This window comes from Haliotis rubra, unplaced genomic scaffold, assembly GCF_003918875.1.
Source record: "Haliotis rubra isolate DU_JTF1 unplaced genomic scaffold, ASM391887v1 Scf4, whole genome shotgun sequence".
Classification (NCBI taxonomy): Eukaryota; Metazoa; Mollusca; class Gastropoda; order Lepetellida; family Haliotidae; genus Haliotis; species Haliotis rubra.
Window position 1 is genome coordinate 4,905,760 of NW_025767079.1, and position 23,900 is coordinate 4,929,659.

Genomic DNA, 23,900 nt, shown 5'->3' on the forward strand with positions numbered 1-23,900 from the left:
GAAGCAATTATTATCTTTGCGGAATTATTCCAAAACCACATCACAAAATATATATTTCCCTTTCGTTTTTTCACGGAATATCAGCTGGCTGAATAAAAAATGCGGACCATCGGCGACAAACAAACGGAATATATCTAAAAATAACGTCTTACAACGCAGTTAAAAATACAACCGACAAGAAAAATGAGGACACGATAGTATATCTGTGTCAACAAGGATATGAACGTACTTCTGAATGCTAAAGGAAACAGGCAAACAGCCACGATGACCGGAAACTGACCACAGGGTCATTAAACACCGCAGCTCACCCCCCGGACTTACAGAGATTAAATCACGGAAGCATGATGTCGCTATGTTCATACACAAAATCTTCCGGCGCCGTAACTCGCCAAGATAAAAAGCCTGTGAACAGAGATTACAGTCAGTGACAGCTTTCGCTTTCCCAGTAACAGGTGACCAGCATTTTCCGTAGACGGTCAAGAAGAAATATTTATTTCCAAGATGTCGGGGCTTCTGTTCGTCTTCCTTATTGTGGCTGTCTCGGTGAGTGACCATTTTGTGCTTCCACTTTCGTAACTGAACTTTCTTGTCCAGTGTATCATTTATAGTATTAAAAATTATTCTAATGTTTATCATATCATAGATTGTATAAATCAGTCTTACTGCCGAACCATATTGAAACAAAATCGCCAAAGCGTCTTACCAAACTCACTCCCTCAATCGCCAAAGAGGTTAGTTTGTCTATTAAAAGTGTCAAAAGCATATAACAATTCTCAGATATGATTAATGGATTTGGTATTTGATTGAAAATACCTGCTGAATATAAACGTATATATTTGCTTCAGTCTATACTGTATTTCATATACCAGATGCTTAATATAATTAAATGAAAACCCGTGAAGGTCCGAGTTAGAGAATTGGGTTTCAGTAACCCATGCTTGTCGTAAAGAAGCGACTAACGGGATCGGGTTGTCAGGCTCGCTGACTTGGTTTACACATGTCATCGGTTCCCAAATGCGCACATCGATGCTCATGCTGTTGATCACTGGATTGTCTGGTCTAGACTCGATTATTTAGAGACCGCCGCCATATAGCTGGAATATTGTTGAATGCGGCGTAAAACTAAACTCACTCACTCACTAAATGAAACGGGAAATGTCATGTTTAATGTATGCTCGTATCGTGCATTGCCATGAACTTTCTATATTGTCTGTATGATACCACGATACATTAAAAATAAATATGACGGGAAATTACATGTTTAAACAGATCGTATGTTCGTATCGTGTATTTTCAGTAATATTTTGTATTTTTAGTACGATACTATTGTATTAATCGCGTTTATCTATGTGAAAATTCAATTCGTTTAATGTCATGAGATTTCAAAACTAAGAACTGGGTAATAACTACTTAATACATAAGTCTTACTCTGAATCATACTGAAATTCCCAATTAATATTCAAACCTGAAACAAAAGTTCCTAACCATTCGTAAACGAGTGAGTGAGTGAGAGAGTTTAGTTTTACGCCGCACTCAGCAATATCCCAGCTATATGGCGGCGGTTTGTAAATAATCGAGTCTGGACCAGACAATCCAGTGATCAACAGCATGATCATCGATCTGCGCAATTGGGAACCGATGACATGTGTCAACCAAGTCAGCGAAACTGACCACCCGATCCCGTTAGTCGCCTCTTACGACAAGCATAGTTGCCTTTTATGGCAAGCACATGGGTTGTTGAAGACCTATTCTACCCCGGATCTTCACGGGTAAGCCTTCTCTTTACTATTTGAATACATACAAAATGATATCGGAACATATATACCTTTATAACTGGTTGTTAAGATCCCTAAGTAAAACTGCAATGATTCGATATATACATGTACATTATAATTTAATATGACGGGAAATTTCATGCTTAAACAGATCGTATGTTCGTATCGTGTATTTTCAATAATATTTTGTATTGTTAGAACAATAATGTTATACTAGTGTTTTAATCGCGTTTATATATGTGCAAATTCAATTCGTTTAATGTCATGAGATTTCAAAAGTAAGAGCTGGGTAAAAACTACTTAACACACAAGTCTTACTCTGAATCATATACCATATGTTACGCAGTAGCGTTGAGGGAAGAGCGTTCTCTCATCTTGCAGAAGACCAGGGTTCGATTTCCCATATGTGTTCATATAAAATCTATTCATGCTTTCCTTGCCGTAACAGCAGTGCTAAAATCTAACCTAGGTCAAATCTAACCTTGCTCCAAGGCTTTACTGAAGGACTGCATGGTAATCCTATCCTTATAACACCGACTGGCTGACTGAGTATGGTTTTACGTCGCTTTTAGCAATATTCCAGCAACATCACGGCGGGGGACACCAGAAATGGGCTTCACACATTGTACCCATGTGGGGAATCGAACCCGGGTCTTCTGCGCTGTCGTTTATATCCTTATAACAAGCTATGAGGCACTAGAAGGTTAATAGTCACATGACTTATCCCACCGGGTACCCATTTTCTGCTGGAGGCAATTTTGAACAATCTCACTTGCCTTAGGCGAGACCACATGTATCACATGTGCTTCGTTGTAGATGTTGTGATGTATACTGACACACAAAAGAAAGTATACGCCCATGTTTGATGGTCACTACAACAGCAATACAGAAGAAATGGTGATGTCATCAGTATTTGTCCTTAACCCTGAAAAGCTGCAGGCCCTAAGGACCCAGAACCATAAAAAGTTGTGGGTCCTGTTCCGAATGTGCAGGCCCTATATTTTAGTTACAATACAAGTCATCCCCAGCAAGCAAGGCCATAAGGACCTGCAGAAAACATAAGCTTTGGGTCCGAGAGGTTTTCAGTCAGCTTCGGGCCTACAGTCCGTTTGAGTCAGAAACGGACCGATGAATTGCAAATTTTATCATTGTACAAAATAGCCACAGAAATATAAATAGTACACATGCTTATCATTTACTAATACCCAACAGCTTTCTTATATTTGAAAATTTTCCGGACTCCACCAAAAAAAGTTCTTTAAGAAACTATCATTAAAATTTTGACACAGTTCACTATTTGTTACGAGGGAGGAGTGCAGAGAAAGGGACAGCCAGGTGTTAGAGAAGCACGTGCACAAGTGCCCACCAAATTATTGATTCATTAGCCTGTGCTGTGCCGTCTCCATTCTTTCTCGCACACCTGGCTGTCCCTTTCTCTGCACTCCTCCCTCGTAACAAATAGTGAACTGTGTCAAAATTTTAATGATAGTTTCTTAAAGAACTTTTTCGGTGGAGTCCGTAAAATTTTCAAATATAAGAAAGCTGTTGGGTATTAGTAATGATAAACATGTGTACTATTTATATTTCTGTGGCAATTTTGTACCATGATAAATTTGCAATTCATCGGTCCGTTTCTGACACAAACGGACTGTAAGGACCGACGTTATTTCGAACGTTGGATGCCAATGACAGGGTATCATAGGTACATGTAATAATATATGCACCATATGAAAGAATAGTTTACAACAGGCAAATGTTTTGTTTGTACTGTTGATCTTTCTTTCTTTGTTTTGTTTTGCTTGGTTTTTTTTATAAATCTTAATTTCTTATCTATGATTCCTTTTGTTCGTAAAAGTGTATCTTTATTCAACAGAACAGACAGCTGTTGAGGGTAGATTTCTTATCTGTTCAGTCAGAATGTAATCGTGAATGAAATCGCGTTCTCTTATTTTAAGAACATTACATGCAAAACTTGAACGAATCACATGTGATACAAGTGGTCTCACCATAGGCAAGTGGGTTTGTTCAAACTTGCTTCTGTTCACCCAGCAGTAAATGGGTACCTGGTGGGATAAGTCATGTGACTATTAACCTTCTAACGCCTCACAGGCAGCTTGGGTTATCCGTAGTAATAATAATCAGATTGTAGCGCTTAGAGCGTGCCCCTCCGTTGTGCCCTTATTATTAATATTTTCATATAAGTATATCAAAAGTCTATCAGAGGGTGGTTGTAGAGTTAGTTTAACCCCTTATACTATTGAAAAATGAGGACCACCTGTTTCATATCACATTTCAAGACGAGTGTTTGTTTTAAGAACCGCGAACAGAAGCAATACTCGAATTTCTGATAATTCAACTCAGCCATGTGTTTCGACGAGAGGAACCATTGTCTTTACTCACTATGTTTACACACTCGTGATATTAAGACGACTCCGCTGTCTCGAACTCTGATAAGTCGATTTTTTCTTAAGGGTCAGCAGTGGCGAACAAACAACTACTTCGTGATTCCGCGTTCCTGCATGTTCGTGTAATCGATAACAACAGCAAGGATGAAGACATTATATTAACAGTCACGTCACAAATAGCAACAGCTGGGATTTATGAAATAACGGGTCAACGTTGCCCATTGACATGTAGAACCCTACATACCATACCGCTGTCTATTGAACAGTAATCGATTCTTGCATTGCAAGCGGAAACGCCCTGTAGTCCCAAAAACGTCTTCGGCAACCCATGCTTGTCGTAAGAGGCGACTAACGGGATCGGGTTGCCAGGCTCTCTGACATGGTTGACACGTGTCATCTTATCCCAGTTGTGCAGACCGATGTTCATGCTGTTGGTGACAGGATTGTCTGATCCAGACTCGGTTATATACAGTCCGCTGCCATTTTGCTGGAATATTGCTGAGTGCGGCGTAAAACAACGACCAACCAGCTACAGTCCCAAAACACAGCGTGCATAACGACTCTTCTTAAGTTTTCAGTAGTCCCGACCACATTTCACTTTTCCTGAATAAATATTGAGACATACAAATGAACCAGTACAAAGCTATTGTTTTCGTAAATTGCCTCTTGATATATTGTAGAGAGACGAACGCAGATGATATTTCTAATTTGAAATAAAGAAACCTTAACTTGCATTTGTATTGGAGACTTACGTGGATAATTTTGTCGGAAGGTATGGAAGATACCTCCTTTGATGATCTCTGGCTGGATTATTTGAGGTACAATATACTACGGTTAAAACGAACTAATCATTACTCATAGTTCGTTATAACCGTAGATCGTTAAGCGCATTTCGACTAAAACATACAGCAAGTAACCGGGAGAAGAAAAACAGTTCGTCATATCCTTAAGTTCGTTATAGCCGTCAGTTCGTTATAGCCGTCAGTTCGTTATAGCCGTCAGTTCGTTATAAGAGTGTTCGTCACAAATGTAGTTTATTGTATTTGATCAATTTCAGGCCCAGTTCCTCCCCATCTTCCAGGGGGACTACGAGAACACAATCGGCGGGTACAGATTTCAGTTTCACGACGAAACCGTAAGTATTGGTAAACTATCAACATGCATTTAATCAAGTTTGTTTGTTTATTGTTGAACGCCGCACATTTAATAACTGCAGTTGTGATTGTTGTTGTTTACCGCCGCACTCAGCAATATTCCAGCTATATTGCGGCGGGCTGTAAATTATCGAGTCTGAACCAGACAATCCAGTGATCAACAGCATGAGCATAGCTCTACGCAACTGGGAAATGATAACATGTGTCACCCAAATCGGCAAACCTGACCACGCCTCTTGTGACAAGCATGGGGTTTTACGCAGTGTGCGAAATAGTTTCCAAATTTTGCAAGCCACTCGGGCTAGCTATGCCTGAAAGTTATTAGCCCACAACATAACTCTCTAGCCCGAAATTTGAATGTAGACACGGGTTTCAGCACGGTCATCATCTTGCATGATTTAAAAGTGTATTATAACTTAACAAGTAGGTGGTTGTGATATATTTACAAAATGACCCCATTCAGTACATTCAGTAGCCAGTCGGGCCAGTGACTGGAGAATTACTTGCCCAACTGGATTTTTACTAGCCACGAGCTAGCGTGCCAGTGGTTATTTCGCACACTGGTTTTACGTTTTACCAGAATCTTCACGGGTGCATTAAATCAAGTAGTTCACATGCAAGTGAATATGTGAAAGTGTTTACTGCAACCTAGTCGTGTTTGGGAGTTCTTCTACTTTCCCTCTGGTGAAACTTTTGACATAATATTACTGCAAGCCAAATTTTATTTCAAATGTTCAGAATGTAATACAAATCACCTTATAAAATTGAAAACCTTATTTGAAAATACATTTAAGAACGAATTACGAGATAATTATGAAATCAAAAGGAGAAATATCTACTAGTAATCATTAAAATTGAAGTAAACGGTACTTAACCCTCTTTCAAATATACATTTAAAGATGTGAGAAATATCTCAACCTGTCCTATCAAAAGGCAATAGTTTGTTTCAGAATGCCCTAATATTATGACGACCGTCTGAAAATAATCGAGCCTTGACCAGACAATCGAGTGGACAATCAGAAACATGGGTCTACACAATTGGGATAGGATGACATGAATGAACCAAGTCAGCGAACCTGACAACCTAGTCCCGTTAGTCGCCTCTTATATCAAGCGTGGATTTTCTACACAGGTCGAAAGAGACAACAGGATACTGGAAGCAGCAGCAAACTACTTTCCTGTATGCTGTATATTCACCTAGGTTTGTTTATTGATTATGTTTACCTGTGTGTTGTAGCACCTGCTGATGATCATGCACAGCCTGGACTGTTACATCACTGATGTCCCAGCCGGGTCGGACCTTGAGAAGAAGCTAATTGATCCCACCTCCCGTAAAGCCTTCTATGTAAGTTTGATTGATTGTTGTTTAACGCCGCACTCAGCAATATTTCAGCTATATGGCGGTTGACTGTAAATAATACAGTCTGGACCATACAATCCAGTGACCAACAGCATCAGCATCGATCTACGTTAGTCACCTCTTATGACAAGCATTGGTTACTGAAGACCAATTCCAACCCGGATCTTCACGGCTCTTCTATGTAAGTGTTCAGTTCACTGTGACGGTATAACAGAAAGCGCTTTCCCTGACAGCGATGGGACTCGAAACCAGACCCTTTAAAGGCATGCGCGTCCAGGCATCACCGTCGGGCCATGCGAACACTAAATTCCACCCCGAATTCCTTGCGAAATAACCATGCTGTTTCTACGCCCCTGAATGTCGCATCCTCCCTTGTATGACGATGTGAAAGTTTCCAAACAGAAGTTTGGCCGTAGCCATGTTACAAACTTACGCTATCCCGTTTCCTCGTACAGAGATCACATCATACCTGCATTGAGGTTTAAATTATCCATATACACCCTCCCAGACTATATGTCTCTTGTAACAGTGAATGAGTGAGTTTGGTTTTACGCCGCTTTTAGCAATAATCCAGCAATATCACGGCGGGGTCACCAGAAATGGGCTTCACACATTGTACCCATGTGGGAATCGAACCCGGGTCTTCGGAGTGACGAGCGAACGCTTTAACCACTAGGCTACCCCGTCGCTTGTAACAGGCTTAAAAGACAAACAAATATCCCTTTATAACCCGCTGTTCACGGACTAAGCTTATCCCTAACACCTTGCTGTTTGCAAGCCAATGATATCACGCAATACACCTGTTATTACAAATCAGAATTATTCCATAATCCTCACTCCACAGGCTGTTCAAAGCGGTCTCTGTTAACCCTTCTTGAGAGGCGTAATTTGTCTTAACATATCCTTCTGTTGATAGGGTAACGTGATCCCACATCTACCCTCTCTACTACCCCTCTTTCCCCAGGCTACATTCATCTGTAATACCCCTCTTTTCTCAGGCTACACTTATCTCTAACTCCCCTCTTTTCTCAGACTACACTTATCTCTAATACCCCTCTTGTTTCAGGCTACATTCATCTGTAATACCCCTCTTTTCTCAGGCTACACTTATCTCTAATACCCCTCTTTTCTCAGGCTACATTCATCTGTAATACCCCTCTTTTCTTAACTCTAATACCCCTCTTTTCTCAGGCTACAGTAATCTCTAATACCCCTCTTTTCTCAGGCTACACTTATCTCTAATACCCCTCTTTTCTCATGCTACAGTAATCTCTTATACCCCTCTTTCCTAAGGCTATATTTATCCCTAATATTCCTCTTTCCTCAGGCTAAAGTGATTCCAGTGATCGAGGCTGGCAACGATATGACCCACACGACGCTGGACAAGGTGCACTCAAAGTATAACGATATGCTACTGCGGGCCCTCTGCTACAGGAGCGAGATGTTCAACCTCGACCTTGCAAACATCGTCTGAACCGTCCACTACATAATAGTCACCATGTCTCGCTTTGATACAAGTTTTGATAAAATTATTTAATTATTAAAAGTCTTCGTCCTTCTGTCATTAGATTTCAAATGCATGTAAATGGCAAAAAAACCTCGGCAACCTTCACTTCCATTATCATCCCATGTCAGTCAGTTTTATGCTCTTGCAGTGACTTTAAATGCTTGAAGCATAAATCCAGGAGACACCACAAAACTTCCTCACACATATTCAAAGCGTCCCTTCAACATCCTCAAGTTCCTTAAGTTTTCCGGTTGAACTGAACGACTTGTTGGTTTCGTATTTAACGTCGCGCTCAGCAATATTCCAGCCATATGATATCAGTCTGTAAATAATCGAGTATGAACCAGACAATGCAGTGATCAACAGCATGAGCATTTATATACGGTACTCGGATACGATGACATGTGTCAGCTAGCCTGACCACCCGATCCTGTTAGTTGCCTCTTACCACAAAAATGGATTGCACAGGACCAATACTAATCACGATCTTCGCGAGTTGAATTGAACCGGTAGTTCACCCTGCATTGAAACCATAAGTGACGAATTTGTGAGAACTGTCTCAGACCATACGACGTGCCAAGTTGAATCTGAACACCAGATCCATTTTGTCACTTCAGAAAACAGATTTACAGTATTGGGTTATTACTTACAACCTGGAATTCCCGAGGGAAGGGACAAGTCATTGCTTGATTACACCTGCAACAACCCATGCCAGAGATGCATTATCGGCGAGTGATATGGGTTTTAAGTTGCTAGATGATAAATCGTATTCAGCCGTGTCGGCTCAATATAAGAGGAAAGCCAACCAGGTTATATCATGGTGTGTTGGCCTAATGTGAGAGAAAAGCCCACCAAGTTATATCATGGGGTGTTGGCTCAATATGAGAGGAAAGCCAACCAGGTTATATCATGGTGTGTTGGCCTAATGTGAGAGAAAAGCCCAACAAGTTATATCGTGGTGTGTTGGCTCAATATGAGAGAAAGCCAACCAGGTTATATCATGGTGTGTTGGCTTAATGTGAGAGGAAAGCCCACCAAGTTATATCATGGTGCGTTGGCTCAATATGAGAGGAAAGCCCAACAAGTTATATCGTGGGGTGTTTGCTTAATGTGAGAGGAAAGCCCACCAAGTTATATCATGGTGCGTTGGCTCAATATGAGAGGAAAGCCCAACAAGTTATATCATGGGGTGTTTGCTTAATGTGAGAGGAAAGCCCAACCAGGTTATATCATGGTGTGTTGGCGTAATAAGAGAGAAAAGCCCAACCAGGTTATATCATGGTGTGTTGGCGTAATAAGAGAGAAAAGCCCAACAAGTTATATCATGGGGTGTTGGCTCAATATGAGAGGAAAGCCAACCAGGTTATATCATGGTGTGTTGGCCTAATGTGAGAGGAAAGCCCAACAAGTTATATCGTGGGGTGTTTGCTTAATATGAGAGGAAAGCCCACCAAGTTATATCATGGTGTGTTGGCTTAATGTGAGAGGAAAGCCCAACAAGTTATATCGTGGGGTGTTTGCTTAATATGAGAGGAAAGCCCACCAAGTTATATCATGGTGTGTTGGCTTAATGTGAGAGGAAAGCCATCAAGGTTATATCATGGCGTGTTGGTTTAATACAGAGGAAAGCCCACCAAGTTATATCATGGCGTGTTCGCTTAATGTGAGAGGAAAGCCAACCAAGTTATATCATGGTGTGTTGGCTAAATGTGAGAGGAAAGCCCATCAAGTTATATCATGGTGTGTGGGCTTAATATGAGAAGAAGACCAACCAGGTTATATCACGGTATGTTGCCATAATATGAGGATAGCCCACCAGGTTATAGCATGATATGTTGGCTTAATAATGAGAGGAAAGCCACCATTTTAGGATGTGTGATAACACTGCATCAGATGGGAATCAGATGGGATCAACAAAGATCTAATAATTTGTATAAGATTCACAAAGCAAATACAAGTATATTTCAAGATTTTTATTTTATTTCTTTTGGAATATCTATATATGGTTTGGGTTCTAAGTTTTCCACACCCACAATAGCGAGTTATGCTTTTTAAGTTGCTTTGAACATTTGTCATTTTTTTTTAATTTTTGCATTGTACAACATAATATATTTTGTGGCAATACCCTTTTTAACGGTCCATTAATAATTCCAACAACAGTCTTATATTTACAAATCAGAAGAAACTGTAAAATTAAATTGATAATAAAACAAACACATCTACACATAAAGTCATGTAAAGATCTACTCAAAGCTCTAAATGCCCTCCTTGTATTTATATATGTGTGTGTGGCTTGTGTAGCAATAAAACTAAACAGGACACAAAACACAAACTACCATTTACTGATCTGGACAATATATAAAGATTCTTCAATAGCTCATTAAATGGAGCATCTATGCACGTATTCAAAACTAGTAAAAACTTCATTGAATCATATCACACCTGTGGACAGTAATTTAGTAATGTAAAACCTGAACTTGCTTTGCTGAAACATACAACATTTTGCACATCTCAAAGTCCCACAGGACACAGAATTAATTTATAGAGGAACAATTGATTGATGTATTCTAACCCGGATCTTCGTGGGTCATGTAGGAACAAGCTCAAATCACAAGGCTTGTGGTTAAATGGTGCAGTCAACAATATTTCATCTCTATGATTGTGACAATGGTCCGTAATTTACATCTACTTAGACACTAATAATAATAATAATAATAATAATAATAATAATAATAACCCGAACCCTCTCTGCTGCATATTATCTTTAATCTGTAAAACATAATAACAATAATAATCTCCTACCACAAGCCTGTTACCTTCTAAACCAGATTCAAACAAGTTCAATAATTTAGTTTTATCCTTAAAAAGATGTTGTTTTGTCAATTTACACTTGCTGTTGACAGGTTTACCGAACTTTAAACAAGGGAAATGAGGGAATCTTATCACAAACTCACAACCAATGTTTTATTAATTGATATTAGTGCTTATGGTATGGAAAGGAAAATTCTCTTACAGGTGATAAATTGAATTCTCAATAAATGCTGGCGTTTGCAGTTGTCATACTCAACACACACACATGCAGATACTTAATTTGTACCACGCAAATGGTGGTCGACAGTATGAGCAGCTCTCATGCTGCCCAGGTCCAGGGACACCCAATCATCAATTAATAGTATTTCATTTATCACTAACAAAAAGTGTCAACTGGCCCTTGAAACCAAGCAAGAAGTAAACTTCATTCATTCTGTCAGAGGTAATTGGCACAATAAAATCCATTCATATAAAAATACACAAAAATGAATTCATTTTTCAAAGATCTTGATGTATTACTTTCATGACATGATTAGACTAGTTTAGATGAGCACTGGTGAGATATTTCACTGGATGAAAAAGTGAATGAAAACATGAATGAAGCCACAGATATGAAGAATGTTGTATGTTTTCGGTTAACCCCTATTTAAGCTGTAAAACCAATGATTAAAATCATTAGTAGTTGCCCTCCTTGCGATAGATGACACGGAATCAAACAATTCTGCTCCGGAAAAGAAGAATTTGCACGGACGGATGGACGCACAGAGTCCAATTTAATATACCCTGCAAAAGGCATTGTGGGGGATAAATAAGTCAAATAGGGTAGATTACATAACACAACTGCATGTACCAAGTACCAATTTCCGCCTGGCGCTTAATTGTCCACACATTATGAACACATACCTCTCAGTTATATTGTATGTAGTTACTGTAAGGCATGAAATTAATGTGTCACAATTTAATGCGAGGGCAAGGGTGTAGTCTAAAATGCGTCACGAAATTAATGCGAGCTCAGGAATCTGTGTTGATGATAAAATGTGACACATTGAATCTTTGATGTTGTTCCTTTTCTTTTCACACTTGTTATTTACCAAATAACTTGAAATGAGCTCGTTAAACAATGAATGGAAATGAGCTGATAATGTTTTGATTACGCTGCCATGTTTGATCACGTGATTGCTTACTACTACTTGTCTTACGACAACATGTATAAACGTAATCCGACTTGAAAGACATAAGTCATCTACCAAGGTACAACAAACACGTGGCTGGAGAAAGTCCGCCCTGGCTGATGTGCTTGAGTGACTTTAAACGATGACCAGTGATTGTAGCCAGTGATAATTACATGTGGCTTGAGATACCTGTAATGAGGAAGTGACCTGTATTGGTGTAATGTGTAGTGTCAACAGATTTACGTTTTCTGTCTTTTAATAAGTTCTCAAAAGTAGACAAGATCAGAATGAAATGCGTCATTATAATAATGCGAGAAGAGTACAGACGCATTTTTCACATTAATAAAATGCTCGCATTAATTTCATGATTTACAGTATACACTACATCCATCACACACTAATCTGTGTTTTCATAATTTGCCATGCTTTTGTGGGATTATATAGGTACTTTAAGATTACATTCATAAACTCCTTTTACATTTTACATAGCAATCCTCAAGTAATGACCACTGGCGGCAGACCGTCCTAGATTTCATCCCAGACACAATTATAGGATGAGGTGCAACTTGGTTCCAATGTCAACACGCACCCTGGTACAAGTTCAATCATGTTCCTTACATCGTGCCCTTGGTTGCAGAACTCATAAGTGTATGTATAGGCTAAATACAAAATAACCTCTCAAGCCTGAAACTATGTTTGCCATATGACAGTCTCTTCCATCATGCTTATAATAAAGGACAGGGATTCAGGGACCTTATACAAGTATTACAGAGGCAAACTTCTGTTATCTTATAACCCCTAAATTTGAACTCTACTGAATATTATGACTATTCCTAGCTGTTGGCATCAGATACAATGATCGAAAGAACACATTCAATAAACCTGTTCTAATTTCTAAAAAGCCAAAAAATTTGCTATTATGAACTCAGCAAAACGCAAAGGATCCCATTTAGTTTCTGCCACAGCTCAGTAACAGGACTTTTACCATGAAAACAGATTCTTGGATGACATTCACAAGGCCAGTCTTCTTTTCATGCTTATGAATTTTAACAAGAAAAAATAGTTTGGGTAAGTACACAAATCAAAAATGTATTTCATGGGATTTCTTATTATTTTGGTAGGTAAAAATATAAAAAAATCCTGGCCTGATTGGGTCTTAAAAATACCATTATTCTAAAGTCTAAAAGCAACATTTTATTGTCAATTTTCTTAATCAAAGAGATCCCAACCGTTATTTCATTTTCCTCTTTCATGAAATATAACCTTTAAAGATCAGCAAAAAGCAGCAAACAGCACACTCAGAAAGCCCAATGATAAGGCATTACATGAACTCTGACAAAAGCAGCACAAAACTGGCACCAACAAAACCAATCCTTGAAAATGTTGAAGCATTCAAACAGAACTTTGAACAAGAAGGTGTTGGAGAAACACCTTGACTACACACTTGCAGATGATGACTGAGATGACTCGATGCCACTGGCATCAGATTCAACGCCAGAATCACTCATCTCTCGGACAAGCTTCTTCACAGTGTCCCTGTCAGCATTTCCAAGGTTGTTATTTTCATCCTGGGATATTTTTGTCTCGATATTCTGAGATTTTAAGGTGTCTTCCTTTTCTTTGGTTGATTCTTTTGGTGAAGATTCCATCTTTGTTGTTTCTTGTTCTTTCTCTTGCAAAGATTTTTCTGTTTCTTGAGCAGTGTCCTCTTGAGCTGATTTTACTGCCTCTTCTTTGGATGCAGAAGATTCAGTGACTTCATTCTCTTCTGTTGCTTCTGTTTCAGAAGATTCATTCTGTTCAGTGTCATCATCTATTTTATGGTTTGGCGAGTTTTTGCTCGAGTTATCTCCCTTAGCACTTTCTTCATCTTCACTGACCATTTTGGTTTTCTTTGGAGAGTCATCTTTCTGCAACACAATATGTCAACAAGCACTGAAATCACCTTTGTCTATATTGTAATAGTTTTCAAATAAGACTTCTGAATTTTTTGGCTATAAACTTCAATGTGTCCTTTCGAAGATAGTGACTCGAATACCCAAATAGACTCTGTGAAATAATTTTTTAGGATCCATCAAACAAGTTTAATCAAGCTGATGAAATTTACAGTTTCCAACATACAATTAGAACTGTTTACAACAGAACACAAATGTAGTACAAGCAAAATAGGTTGTACTTGTCTTTAGTCCATTACTACATCAATCAAACATTTGAACACCAGTGACTAACTTGTTGGATGTGTAAATACTAAAGTTCTGGTAATTTGGAAAGTTTAACTATAAATTGTATACATATATACAGTGGAAGCTGTCAAAACCGGCAGTTGTCCAATCCGGGCAAGTTGTCAACACCGGCATAAAATCTCAGTCCTGTCTGTGGCTTGTTCATTTATCATAATTTAAATGTTCTGCAATTCGGCAGCTGTCAATTCCAGATCTTGGCATGAAACGAGCCACCTGAATATGGTCTTATACTGTAATCAGCGCCGTCTAATCCGGCGCGTGGCAAGGAGTCGGCTGGATGTGTATTGTCACCAATTAATCTTGCATTGAAACTACATGGTTGCCGACAAAGACATTTTAATCTTAGTTCAGCATGGGTATACTTGTACATGTAACTGGTGAGTTGACATGCTTTATTGTGATGCAACAACGTAAATGAGAGTAACAAAACTTGTTCACTATTAGTCGGAGATAACCGTGTCATCTGTACAATCCAGCACACTGTCTAAACCGGATTATTTCTTTAGTGCCTGTTTAGACAGCTTTCAGTGTACTTATCCTATCTCCTGGGTGGTTGTTGTGTTGTTTAGCGCCGAACTCAGCAATATTCCAGCTATATGACGGCGGTCTGTAAATAATTGAATCTGGACCAGACAATCCAGTGATCAACAGCATGAGCATCGATATACACAATTGGGATATGATGACGTGTCAACCAAGTCAGTGAGCCAGACCACCCAATCCCGTTAGTCACCTCTTGAAACAAGCATGGGTTACTGAAGACCAATTCTAACCCGGATCTTCTCAGGTTTGTGGTATCTAAAACTGTGACAGTCGTACCTGAATCAATTCCCATGGTGGAGGAGCCTGATCCTTGCAGCGACGAAGGGCAAATTTCCACACTCCGAACCCAGACAGGCCTGTCGTGTTCCAGAACTTCTCCACAGTGTAGATTCCTGGAGGAGAGTGAATGACATCAATGACAGGGGGATGGGTGAGACAACAGAACATTGGGTGAGTGGGTGGCCGAGGCGGATGGTGGATGGGTGCAAGTGGAAAAGGTCAGTGGTGGGTGCTGATTTTTTTATTATTTTATTTTGGGGGGAGTGGGTAAACCTTATTTTATGGTGAAGCGTCAAAATTGCTCTGGAAAAGAGCAAATACGTAGGTTGCGGTGGCCAATCAAACTTAGGGTCAAGAAAACAGTGTGAACGGTACATTCATTTCAACGCAGTAACAGCCCGAAGATGACAGATAGAAGCAGTATCCAAATACACTGACTCAGTCATAACCCAGACACTACCCACCATCATATCTGTAGCCTTCTTCAGGAGCAAACGGACTGTCCAGTTTATAGCCTCTTATAACCCTGACTGGATTTCCGTTCTCACAATTCCTGGACAACGCCAGGTTACCATTGGTCAGGGTCTGGTCTTTTGACTGGGGAGCTGTTCGCAGGTTCTGTGGATAAATAACGGAGTTAAATCTCATGACCTAAGTTGGAATCAAAGAAAATGTGACAAAATATCAGACTGCAATATCGTTGTGACGGAACAAATCAACAGACATGATAGTAAGATGTAAATCTGCAGATCTGCAGCTATGGTGGTAATATTCAGATAGCAAGCATTATTGGAATTTTTTTTTATTGGAGTCACAATTACCCTCCATAGTAATGAAAATAAAGACTACCTCATAAGGTGCCATCAACAACTTGGATAAAAGCTGCAAGTTGAAAACCCTGTTTACTACAAAATACCAACCTTTGGATTTGACGCTGTTCCTTTTAGATCTCGGCCACCTGGAATAATTTAATTTATAAATTGTACAAGGTAGTGACCTCGGTTTTAATTTTATTTAAAGTGTTCCCTTAATGAAACATTTATTCCCATTACTTAAGATTATCACAGGAACTCATCTTAATAATTAATTCCCATGACATAGGATTATCACAGGAAAACAGCTTAATAATTACTTCCCATTTCTTAGGATTATCACTGGAAACCTGCTCAATATTTACTTCCCATTACTTACGATTATCACTGGAAACCTGCTCAATAATTACTTCCCATTACTTACGATTATCACATGAACCCAGCTTAAAAATTACTTCCCATTACTTGGGATTATCACAGACTGACTGCCCAAACCACTTAATTGTCTCTTGTGACCGGCATGGGTTAAAGGGACAAATTTCCAAACATAAAGTATGTTAGTTCATGTACTTGGGTTTACCTTCTCCTGTGTAGGTGAAACATTCACCTAGGTCAATATTGTCGTCATATCCCCCAGACAGTGCTACAGAATACGCCCCTTCTTCCCCTCGGTGGATGCCAGCAACAGTTGGTCTGGGGGCACAAGTTAATGATTATGATGAAGGCAATGATGATAATTACAACTGAAAAAGCACCGAGAATCTAAATAATGTTGACTGAAAATATATTACCATTATGGCCATAATGCTGAATGAAATTACAAACACAATGTAAATTTGTGTATTTGTTAACGCCGTACTCAACACTTTTCCAACTCTATAACAGTGGTTTGAAAAACATCGAGTCTGGAGTTGTCCTCAAGACGCTCACACATGTACAGGTATTCTATCCCAGTGAACGATTTAGTCAACCACCACACACCTGTGGATGCCATCTCTACTGCAGTCAATCCTGTAGTTCCAGACTGTACCAATTTCCACACCTACAGGAACCAGAGAGAAACAGGTTAAAAAAACAGGATCTATAGATGTGAGTTGAAGAATGTAGTTTTTATGAAAAAATGTAATTTTTTAAGTAAAATTGATATTTTATACTTATCCTGAATCATATGTTATTGCTTCTTTTTTTAATTTCTTTTCTATTTTTAGACTGTTAATTAGAGAACAATAGGACAGAGGTTTCCACTGTACCTTGGAAGAAAGTGGAGATAGGCAATAACATATGAGTCAGGTTAAGGAAAAATATTGAAATTCTGTTGAGAAACCAGAGCATCAGCTTGCAATTTGGCCACTGTGTGAGTAAGAGAGATTAACAGCTGTTTTGGAAATGTGCACTGGAAAAACAACTCTGAACCAACCTGAAAATTGAAGACATAAGGAGAGTAGGACCATACCTGGCACAGGTCCATAAAATTTGGGTCTGTTCGGTGAGACTCTCTTGGGCTTGTAATCATCTTCCTCTTCCTCTACACTTCTCCATTCTTCCTCTGAGCCCACCGGCTTAAACATAAACACAAGAGTGAACCTACATACAGAGATAGGTAATGAAAAATTCCAGTAAATGAATCTTGAATATAATATGTCATTACATCTGCACGTGATTACAAAGGACGGTCTATGCAAGGGATTACACAATGCCATTTTAGAAAGTGGTCAAATGTAACATATGTTATATTTGGGATTACACTTTCTTAGTAAAGTACAGATTCTAGTACTTGAGTCCCATCCGGGATTCGAACCCACACCCTCGGGACTCGTCCCAAAAAGTACTAGAATCTGTACTTTACTAAGAAAGTGTAATCGCAAATATAACATATGTTACATGCAAGGGATGACCAAGATAACTTTCAAACTGAGCAACATCACAAAAGGCTGGTTGTTTCTCATGTCTCATCACTCAGTTTGAAAAGGAGAGGGCAATCAGTTGAGCGAGTTTTAGTATTACGCCGCTTTTAGCAATATTCCAGCGGGGGACACTAGAAATGGGTTTCACACATTGTACCAATGTGGGGAATTGAAGCAGGGTCTTCGGCGTGGCAAGCCAACACATTAACGACTATGCTACCCCACCGCCCACAATCAGTTGAGATTTGCTGTGAGTTTGATAGTAAAATGAGCATGAAGACACCATAAATGACAGTTTGAAATATAAAACTTTTAACTATGTTATTTTACAACTAAAAATCTCTGTACAGAGTTACTTCCCTTCTCCCAACTGTTCTTTCACAAATGACAGTTTGAAATATAAAACATTTAACTATGTTATGGTAATGAAACATTTATCAACCTTGCCCTGGATCCGAGCTGACTTTCTCCTCAGTCCACGTATAGAGCCACAGTTCGACAGGTCCTCTTCAATCACAATCTTCTTTCTTGGCTTGATATCAATGGGAGCTTTTCGCTTGATGCCTTTCTTGACAACACGCCCAAGTGGCTTGAACTGAAAGGGACACATACGCATGAATGATAGTCCTTGTGGAAACTCTACATGCTGTAGTTAAGTTTGACCATAAAAACACATTCAGCGCCTTTCAACAGCACTACATCCTCATAGAGACGATAACCATATTTAGCCAGTTTATCATACCGCCATTCTGTTGTGAGTAAGGTAAGATTTTACCCTGCACCTAGTAATAATCTAACATGGTGGAACAAAGGAATTAATAATAGTGGTTGGTTTGTTGCTCAGCAGTATTCCAGCTATATGGTGGCAGTCTGTAAATATTCGAGACTGTACCAGACAATCCAGTGATCAACATCATCAGCATCGATATACACAATTGGGTTACAATGACATGACAAGTCAGCAACCCTGACCACATAATCCTGTTAGTCAGGTAATCATAATAGCTATTAAAAAAGTCCTGTACACGCACTTGATCATTTACTTATCCCACAAGGTACCCATTCACTGCTGGGTGAACAAAGGCAATTTATTAACAAACTCACTTGAAAAGAGTGAGACCACAACTGATGACATGCAGGCTTCATACATTTTACCCTTTCAGGTAATCAAACCTGTGTTTTAACACTGAGACAACCTCACTGAATGCTGCTACAATATACCCAGGACCAATTCACCACCAAACACCATAACTGAAATTGTCAAAACCAACTGAGGCCTCAAACACTGAGAAACAACAGACTCATGGTGCCACCATGGAAGAAAAGTCCTTTGGTTACAAGTCCTTTAGTGTTGCAGCTGCCACTAAATGGAACTCACTGCCAGACTCCCAGACGCCCAGTCGTTGGAACATTTCAAGCGTCACTTAAAGACTCATCTGTTGTACTTTTTAAGTGACTTTGTACTGCCACCAAGTTTTACTTTTCCTTGACTCTTGTATGCACCACCCCAGTGGAGCCGAGCGCCATATAAATGGACATTATATTATACATAAACCCAAATTGTGTGATTTGGAATAAAGCAGTGGAAAGAATGGTGACTAATCCATATACCAGGGACAGATTTTCTTTCTAGATGGACCTAAATAGGCATAATAGTTGACATGTCAGAGCCAAATAGGCTTGGTGACAACAAACAACATCACTTTTTCATTATGAAAACAACAGTTGGCACTGGACTGTTTTTATTTGAACTGTCAGAACATGTGACAAAAATTCAAATTGTGAATTAATGCTTTATGGGTAGATTTGGATAATATTCTTATCAACTCATGACAATTTTTATACTGACTGACTTACTAAATGAGTACTCAAATTGTATTTTGCTCAGTAACAATATACAGACAATAAATGCCATTTAATATATGGTTTGGTCGCAATACTTTATGCAAGGCAAACTGTTTTCCAATATATAAAAACATGGCATGAAAACATGCCAAATAAACAAAGTGTTAGATCACCTGATAAGACAGTCATACAGACCCTGAAACAAATATATCAAAGAAAGTCCATGCATCTCTAGAATATGTGGCAAGTCAAGATGTCCACAGTTTCTGGAAATGAAGAAAGTCTCAGGGTTCCTTTTCATTATATATTTTTTCTTTTTTATTATGAACTGGGTTTTTTCTGTAAAATATGTTCATTTCAGAGACTAGTTGCTTAAATTGTCTATCGCCTCATATGACAAATCTTTTCAAAAGAACTTAGAGGATAATCGGCGTAGTTTGGGAGACACACTGCACCCAGGCCGGAAATGGGGGAGGGGGAGAGAGATTAGCAATCACGTGACTGCACCCCCCCCCCTTACGGATCTTCGTTCGGATCAAAGAGTGGCCCGGCTTATGTTTTCATGATTCATGTTGTACATTGCTTCTTGCACGATGACGAAACAATAACGATCGTGAATAGAATTACGACATAATTTACACCAATCGGCTATTATTTGAATACATGCATCCTGCAAAAATTAGGACTTTACAACATCGTGTGAGCGATATTTGTTGTCACTCAAAGAAGTGTTGTTTAAAGAATACCAACACACACTGATTTGGTGCATCTGCCAACTTACCGGATTCACAAGACCTAATTCTGCCAAAATACGCCGATTATCCTCCAAATTCTTCTGTCGTAACTTCTCGTAGCTTGACATTTTGGCCAATATCTCGTTTGAGCAATCACACTAATGTTTACCACGCCAGGTTATTTCCCGCGGTTACAATCACGTGCCTGTCACATGACCAGTCACGTGGTATACATCCGGTGTCCCCAAAACATTGTTTGGTGAACTTTTCAGAGCTTATTTGAAGAAGAGGGCACTTGAAATTGACCTGTTCACAGCTTGTAAATACTGGTTTGCACTGCCTGTTGCGTAACGACCGCCTTCGAAAAAGCTTTGATGTTCGACAAATTAGAGTCTAGTATTTTTGCAACAATGCACTTGTGTTATGAAAATAAAATACAACGTGTTTTATCTAAATTTAATCAAAGGACTTAATTCTTCATGCATATTCATGAAGCAAAACCCGCTTTGCCAAAGTCCTTGTCGCTTGTGAGGTCGTTTCGAACATGATTCATAAATTTATCTAAAAGTCATGTGACTTTATACATAATTAGATGCTTGATTGGCATTTTAGAAGATGATATTTGATGAACATAGAGATTTTTTCTGGGTTACATCTTCTTTTTATTCATGTTCATTTATACATAATGTTTGTTTGTTGCTGAACGTAACACATCAATTTAAGTGAAGGCTGTACATCAGGGCCGTAGCTAGTCCAGAGGGGCAAGGGGGCAGCTGCCCCCCTAAAAAAAGGTTTACAGATTATTTTTTGTACATCAAAGTATTGATATAACACTCTTTCGAGTGTCATATACCCTGATCGGTACCAGAATGATACACCTAATTACATGTGATTACAACAACCATTAATAAATAAAATAAGGAATTCAGGGTAATGACATAGACTACTCGGAACCCTATAAACTGAAGGCATATTGTGCAATGATAATTAACAAACAAAAGATTTAATTAGAAAAAGGATTGCATTCAACCCAAATGACTCCAAAATATTGAATATATCATATATATGATGTAAATTTCACGTGCAATTTCTGGACTGTCAGCTGATATACAGATATGTCTAAACATATGATAAAGTTCAGAAGATTATGTACAGATGGTACAAATTTGAAAAAAGAAACTTTTTTTAAAAAACATGAAAAGATGTGGTCGAACGTAGCAGGAAAAAGTAATATTTTATACAACATCGGACATTACACAAATGGAGTCATTGTACCTTTAGAAAGCAGGAAATTGCATCTGAAAGCATCTAATTATTAAAATTCACGGACACCCTAGATCATCGGCATCGAACGTGGACAGTGCCCCCTAAGAAATGTTAACCACGGCCCTGTATATAGGCTCTGTATCTACATGTACGATAATAAGGGACCGTTCATATAATTTATGGTTTGTGTGTGTGTGCGTGTGATGCTGATGCTGATAATTTGTATTGAGGAGCATGTAAAATGTGAATGAACCCCATTCCAGTACAAAATAAGTGACACTCCCACCCCCCGCATGTCATGTACAAACTAATGATGTAGGTATAAAATGGCAAAATACATTTTATCATGGTAGCAGGAATTAAGGTCAATATTTTGAATTGAAATTAAATGTACCCATATGGAAACATTGGCAGGATCATCGTTAATATCAATATATTCACATAACCTGCATTAATAGATTAGAAAAACAATTAGTTATCTGTTCAATTCTTAATTTCGAATGATATATCTTTCTTCTTGATAAAACCAATGAATTTGTTTATGTTATTGAATTTTCTGTCCCTTTTGATAGCAACGTGATTGGCAAGTTTTACGAAAAGCATGCTAAATATGCGGATCTCGGCTTTGAAATGTCTCACTTGCATCCCAAGTATACTAGACCGCCTCCGTGGTGTAGTGGTTAGAGCGTCCGCCCAGAGAGCGGAAGGTCGCGGGTTCGATCTCCAACCGCGTCATACCGAAAAACGTTAAAATATATGGTACTTGTTGGTCCCTGCCTGGCGCTCGGCATTAATGGGTACAACAAGGACTGCTCGGCTCGGAGTCAGTATAATGTGTCTGAGTGGGGTATTCATGCTTCACTGTGGCATGGTATCTCAGTTGGCTAGCACTATAAAACCAGCTTCAGTCTAGGCTAGTACAAGCAGCTGCACACACACATACACACGCATGCACGTCGTCATATGAGTGAAATATTCTCAAGCACGACGTTAAACCCAATTTCACCTCACCAATTAAAGTTTGCCTGGAAAAGAAAGTAAACACTCTTTCTTGGCGATTGTATTTCATTATAATAAGAAAACACAAACAAAACTTTCAAAATTCAAGGCTACATGGCTGCTACTGTATACACCGATATTCATTTAGTTATGAATCAACTGTAATTGGGTATTACACACCCCCTGTGGGGATCGTTCATACTTTATGGCTTGGGGGGGCTTCTTATCCACAAGGGATGCCACTCTGCAGAGCACTTTATGACACCTTAGACAATGAGGACACCCATGCCACTTATCCACAAGGGATGCCACTCTGCAGGGCAATTTATGACACCTTAGACAGTGGGGACACCCATGCCACTTATCCACAAGGGATGCCACTCTGCAGGGCAATTTATGACACCTTAGACAGTGGGGACACCCATGCCACTTATCCACAAGGGATGCCACTCTGCAGGGCAATTTATGACACCTTAGACAGTGGGGACACCCATGCCACTTATCCACAAGGGATGCCACTCTGCAGGGCAATTTATGACACCTTAGACAGTGGGGACACCCATGCCACTTATCCACAAGGGATGCCACTCTGCAGAGCAATTTATGACACCTTAGACAGTGGAGACACCCATGCCACTTATCCACAAGGGATGCCGCTCTGCAGAGCAATTTATGACACCTTAGACAGTGGGGACACCCATGCCACTTATCCACTAGGGATGCCACTCTGCAGAGCAATTTATGACACCTTAGACACTGAGGACACCCATGTCACTTATCCACGAGGGATGCCGCCCTGCAGAGCAAAGTTTGTTTTGACACCTTAGACAATGAGGACACCCATGCCACTTATCTATGATTTCATGATGAGGTGAGGTGAGATGAAATTGGGTTTAACGTCGTGCTTGAGAATATTTCGCTCATATGACGACGTGCATGCGTGTGTATGTGCATGTGCGGCTGCTTGTACTAGCCCAGATTTAAACCGGTTTTATAGTGCTATCCCACTGAGATACCACCCCGCAGTGAAGCATGAATACCCCACTCAGACACATTATACTTCGAGCCGACCAGTCCTTGTTGTACTCATT

General features: G+C 39.4%; 2 protein-coding genes across 2 annotated transcripts; one reads left to right on the forward strand and one right to left on the reverse strand.

Annotated features, from left to right (window-relative positions):
• Nucleotides 1–387: 387 nt before the first annotated feature.
• On the forward strand, nt 388–8,240 carry LOC124287273. The gene is made up of 4 exons (XM_046723772.1): nt 388–543; nt 5,238–5,315; nt 6,572–6,679; nt 8,022–8,240. The coding sequence occupies exons 1-4, from the start codon at nt 502–504 to the stop codon at nt 8,166–8,168; spliced, it is 375 nt and encodes a 124-aa protein (XP_046579728.1). The 5' UTR covers nt 388–501; the 3' UTR covers nt 8,169–8,240.
• Nucleotides 8,241–12,452: 4,212 nt separating this feature from the next.
• On the reverse strand, nt 12,453–20,758 carry LOC124287276 (E3 ubiquitin-protein ligase UHRF1-like). Its single transcript, XM_046723775.1, has 9 exons — nt 20,592–20,758; nt 18,408–18,560; nt 17,515–17,620; nt 17,043–17,103; nt 16,642–16,754; nt 16,170–16,207; nt 15,714–15,867; nt 15,247–15,362; nt 12,453–14,094 (listed from the first exon to the last, which is right to left on the reverse strand). Exons 1-9 carry the CDS (start codon nt 20,670–20,672, stop codon nt 13,621–13,623), a joined length of 1,296 nt encoding a protein of 431 aa, XP_046579731.1. The 5' UTR covers nt 20,673–20,758; the 3' UTR covers nt 12,453–13,620.
• Nucleotides 20,759–23,900: the final 3,142 nt, after the last annotated feature.

Coding starts and splice junctions, on each gene's coding strand:
- LOC124287273 (XM_046723772.1), top strand. CDS start 502: ATGTCGGGGCTTCTGTTCGTCTTCCTTATTGTGGCTGTCTCG. Junction 544..5,237: donor TCCTTATTGTGGCTGTCTCG/GTGAGTGACCAT, acceptor GATCAATTTCAG/GCCCAGTTCCTCCCCATCTT. Junction 5,316..6,571: donor TTCAGTTTCACGACGAAACC/GTAAGTATTGGT, acceptor TGTGTGTTGTAG/CACCTGCTGATGATCATGCA.
- LOC124287276 (XM_046723775.1), bottom strand. CDS start 20,672: ATGTCAAGCTACGAGAAGTTACGACAGAAGAATTTGGAGGATAATCGG. Junction 16,755..17,042: donor AGTAGAGATGGCATCCACAG/GTGTGTGGTGGT, acceptor TTGTGCCCCCAG/ACCAACTGTTGCTGGCATCC. Junction 14,095..15,246: donor CACCATGGGAATTGATTCAG/GTACGACTGTCA, acceptor ATTGTGTTGCAG/AAAGATGACTCTCCAAAGAA.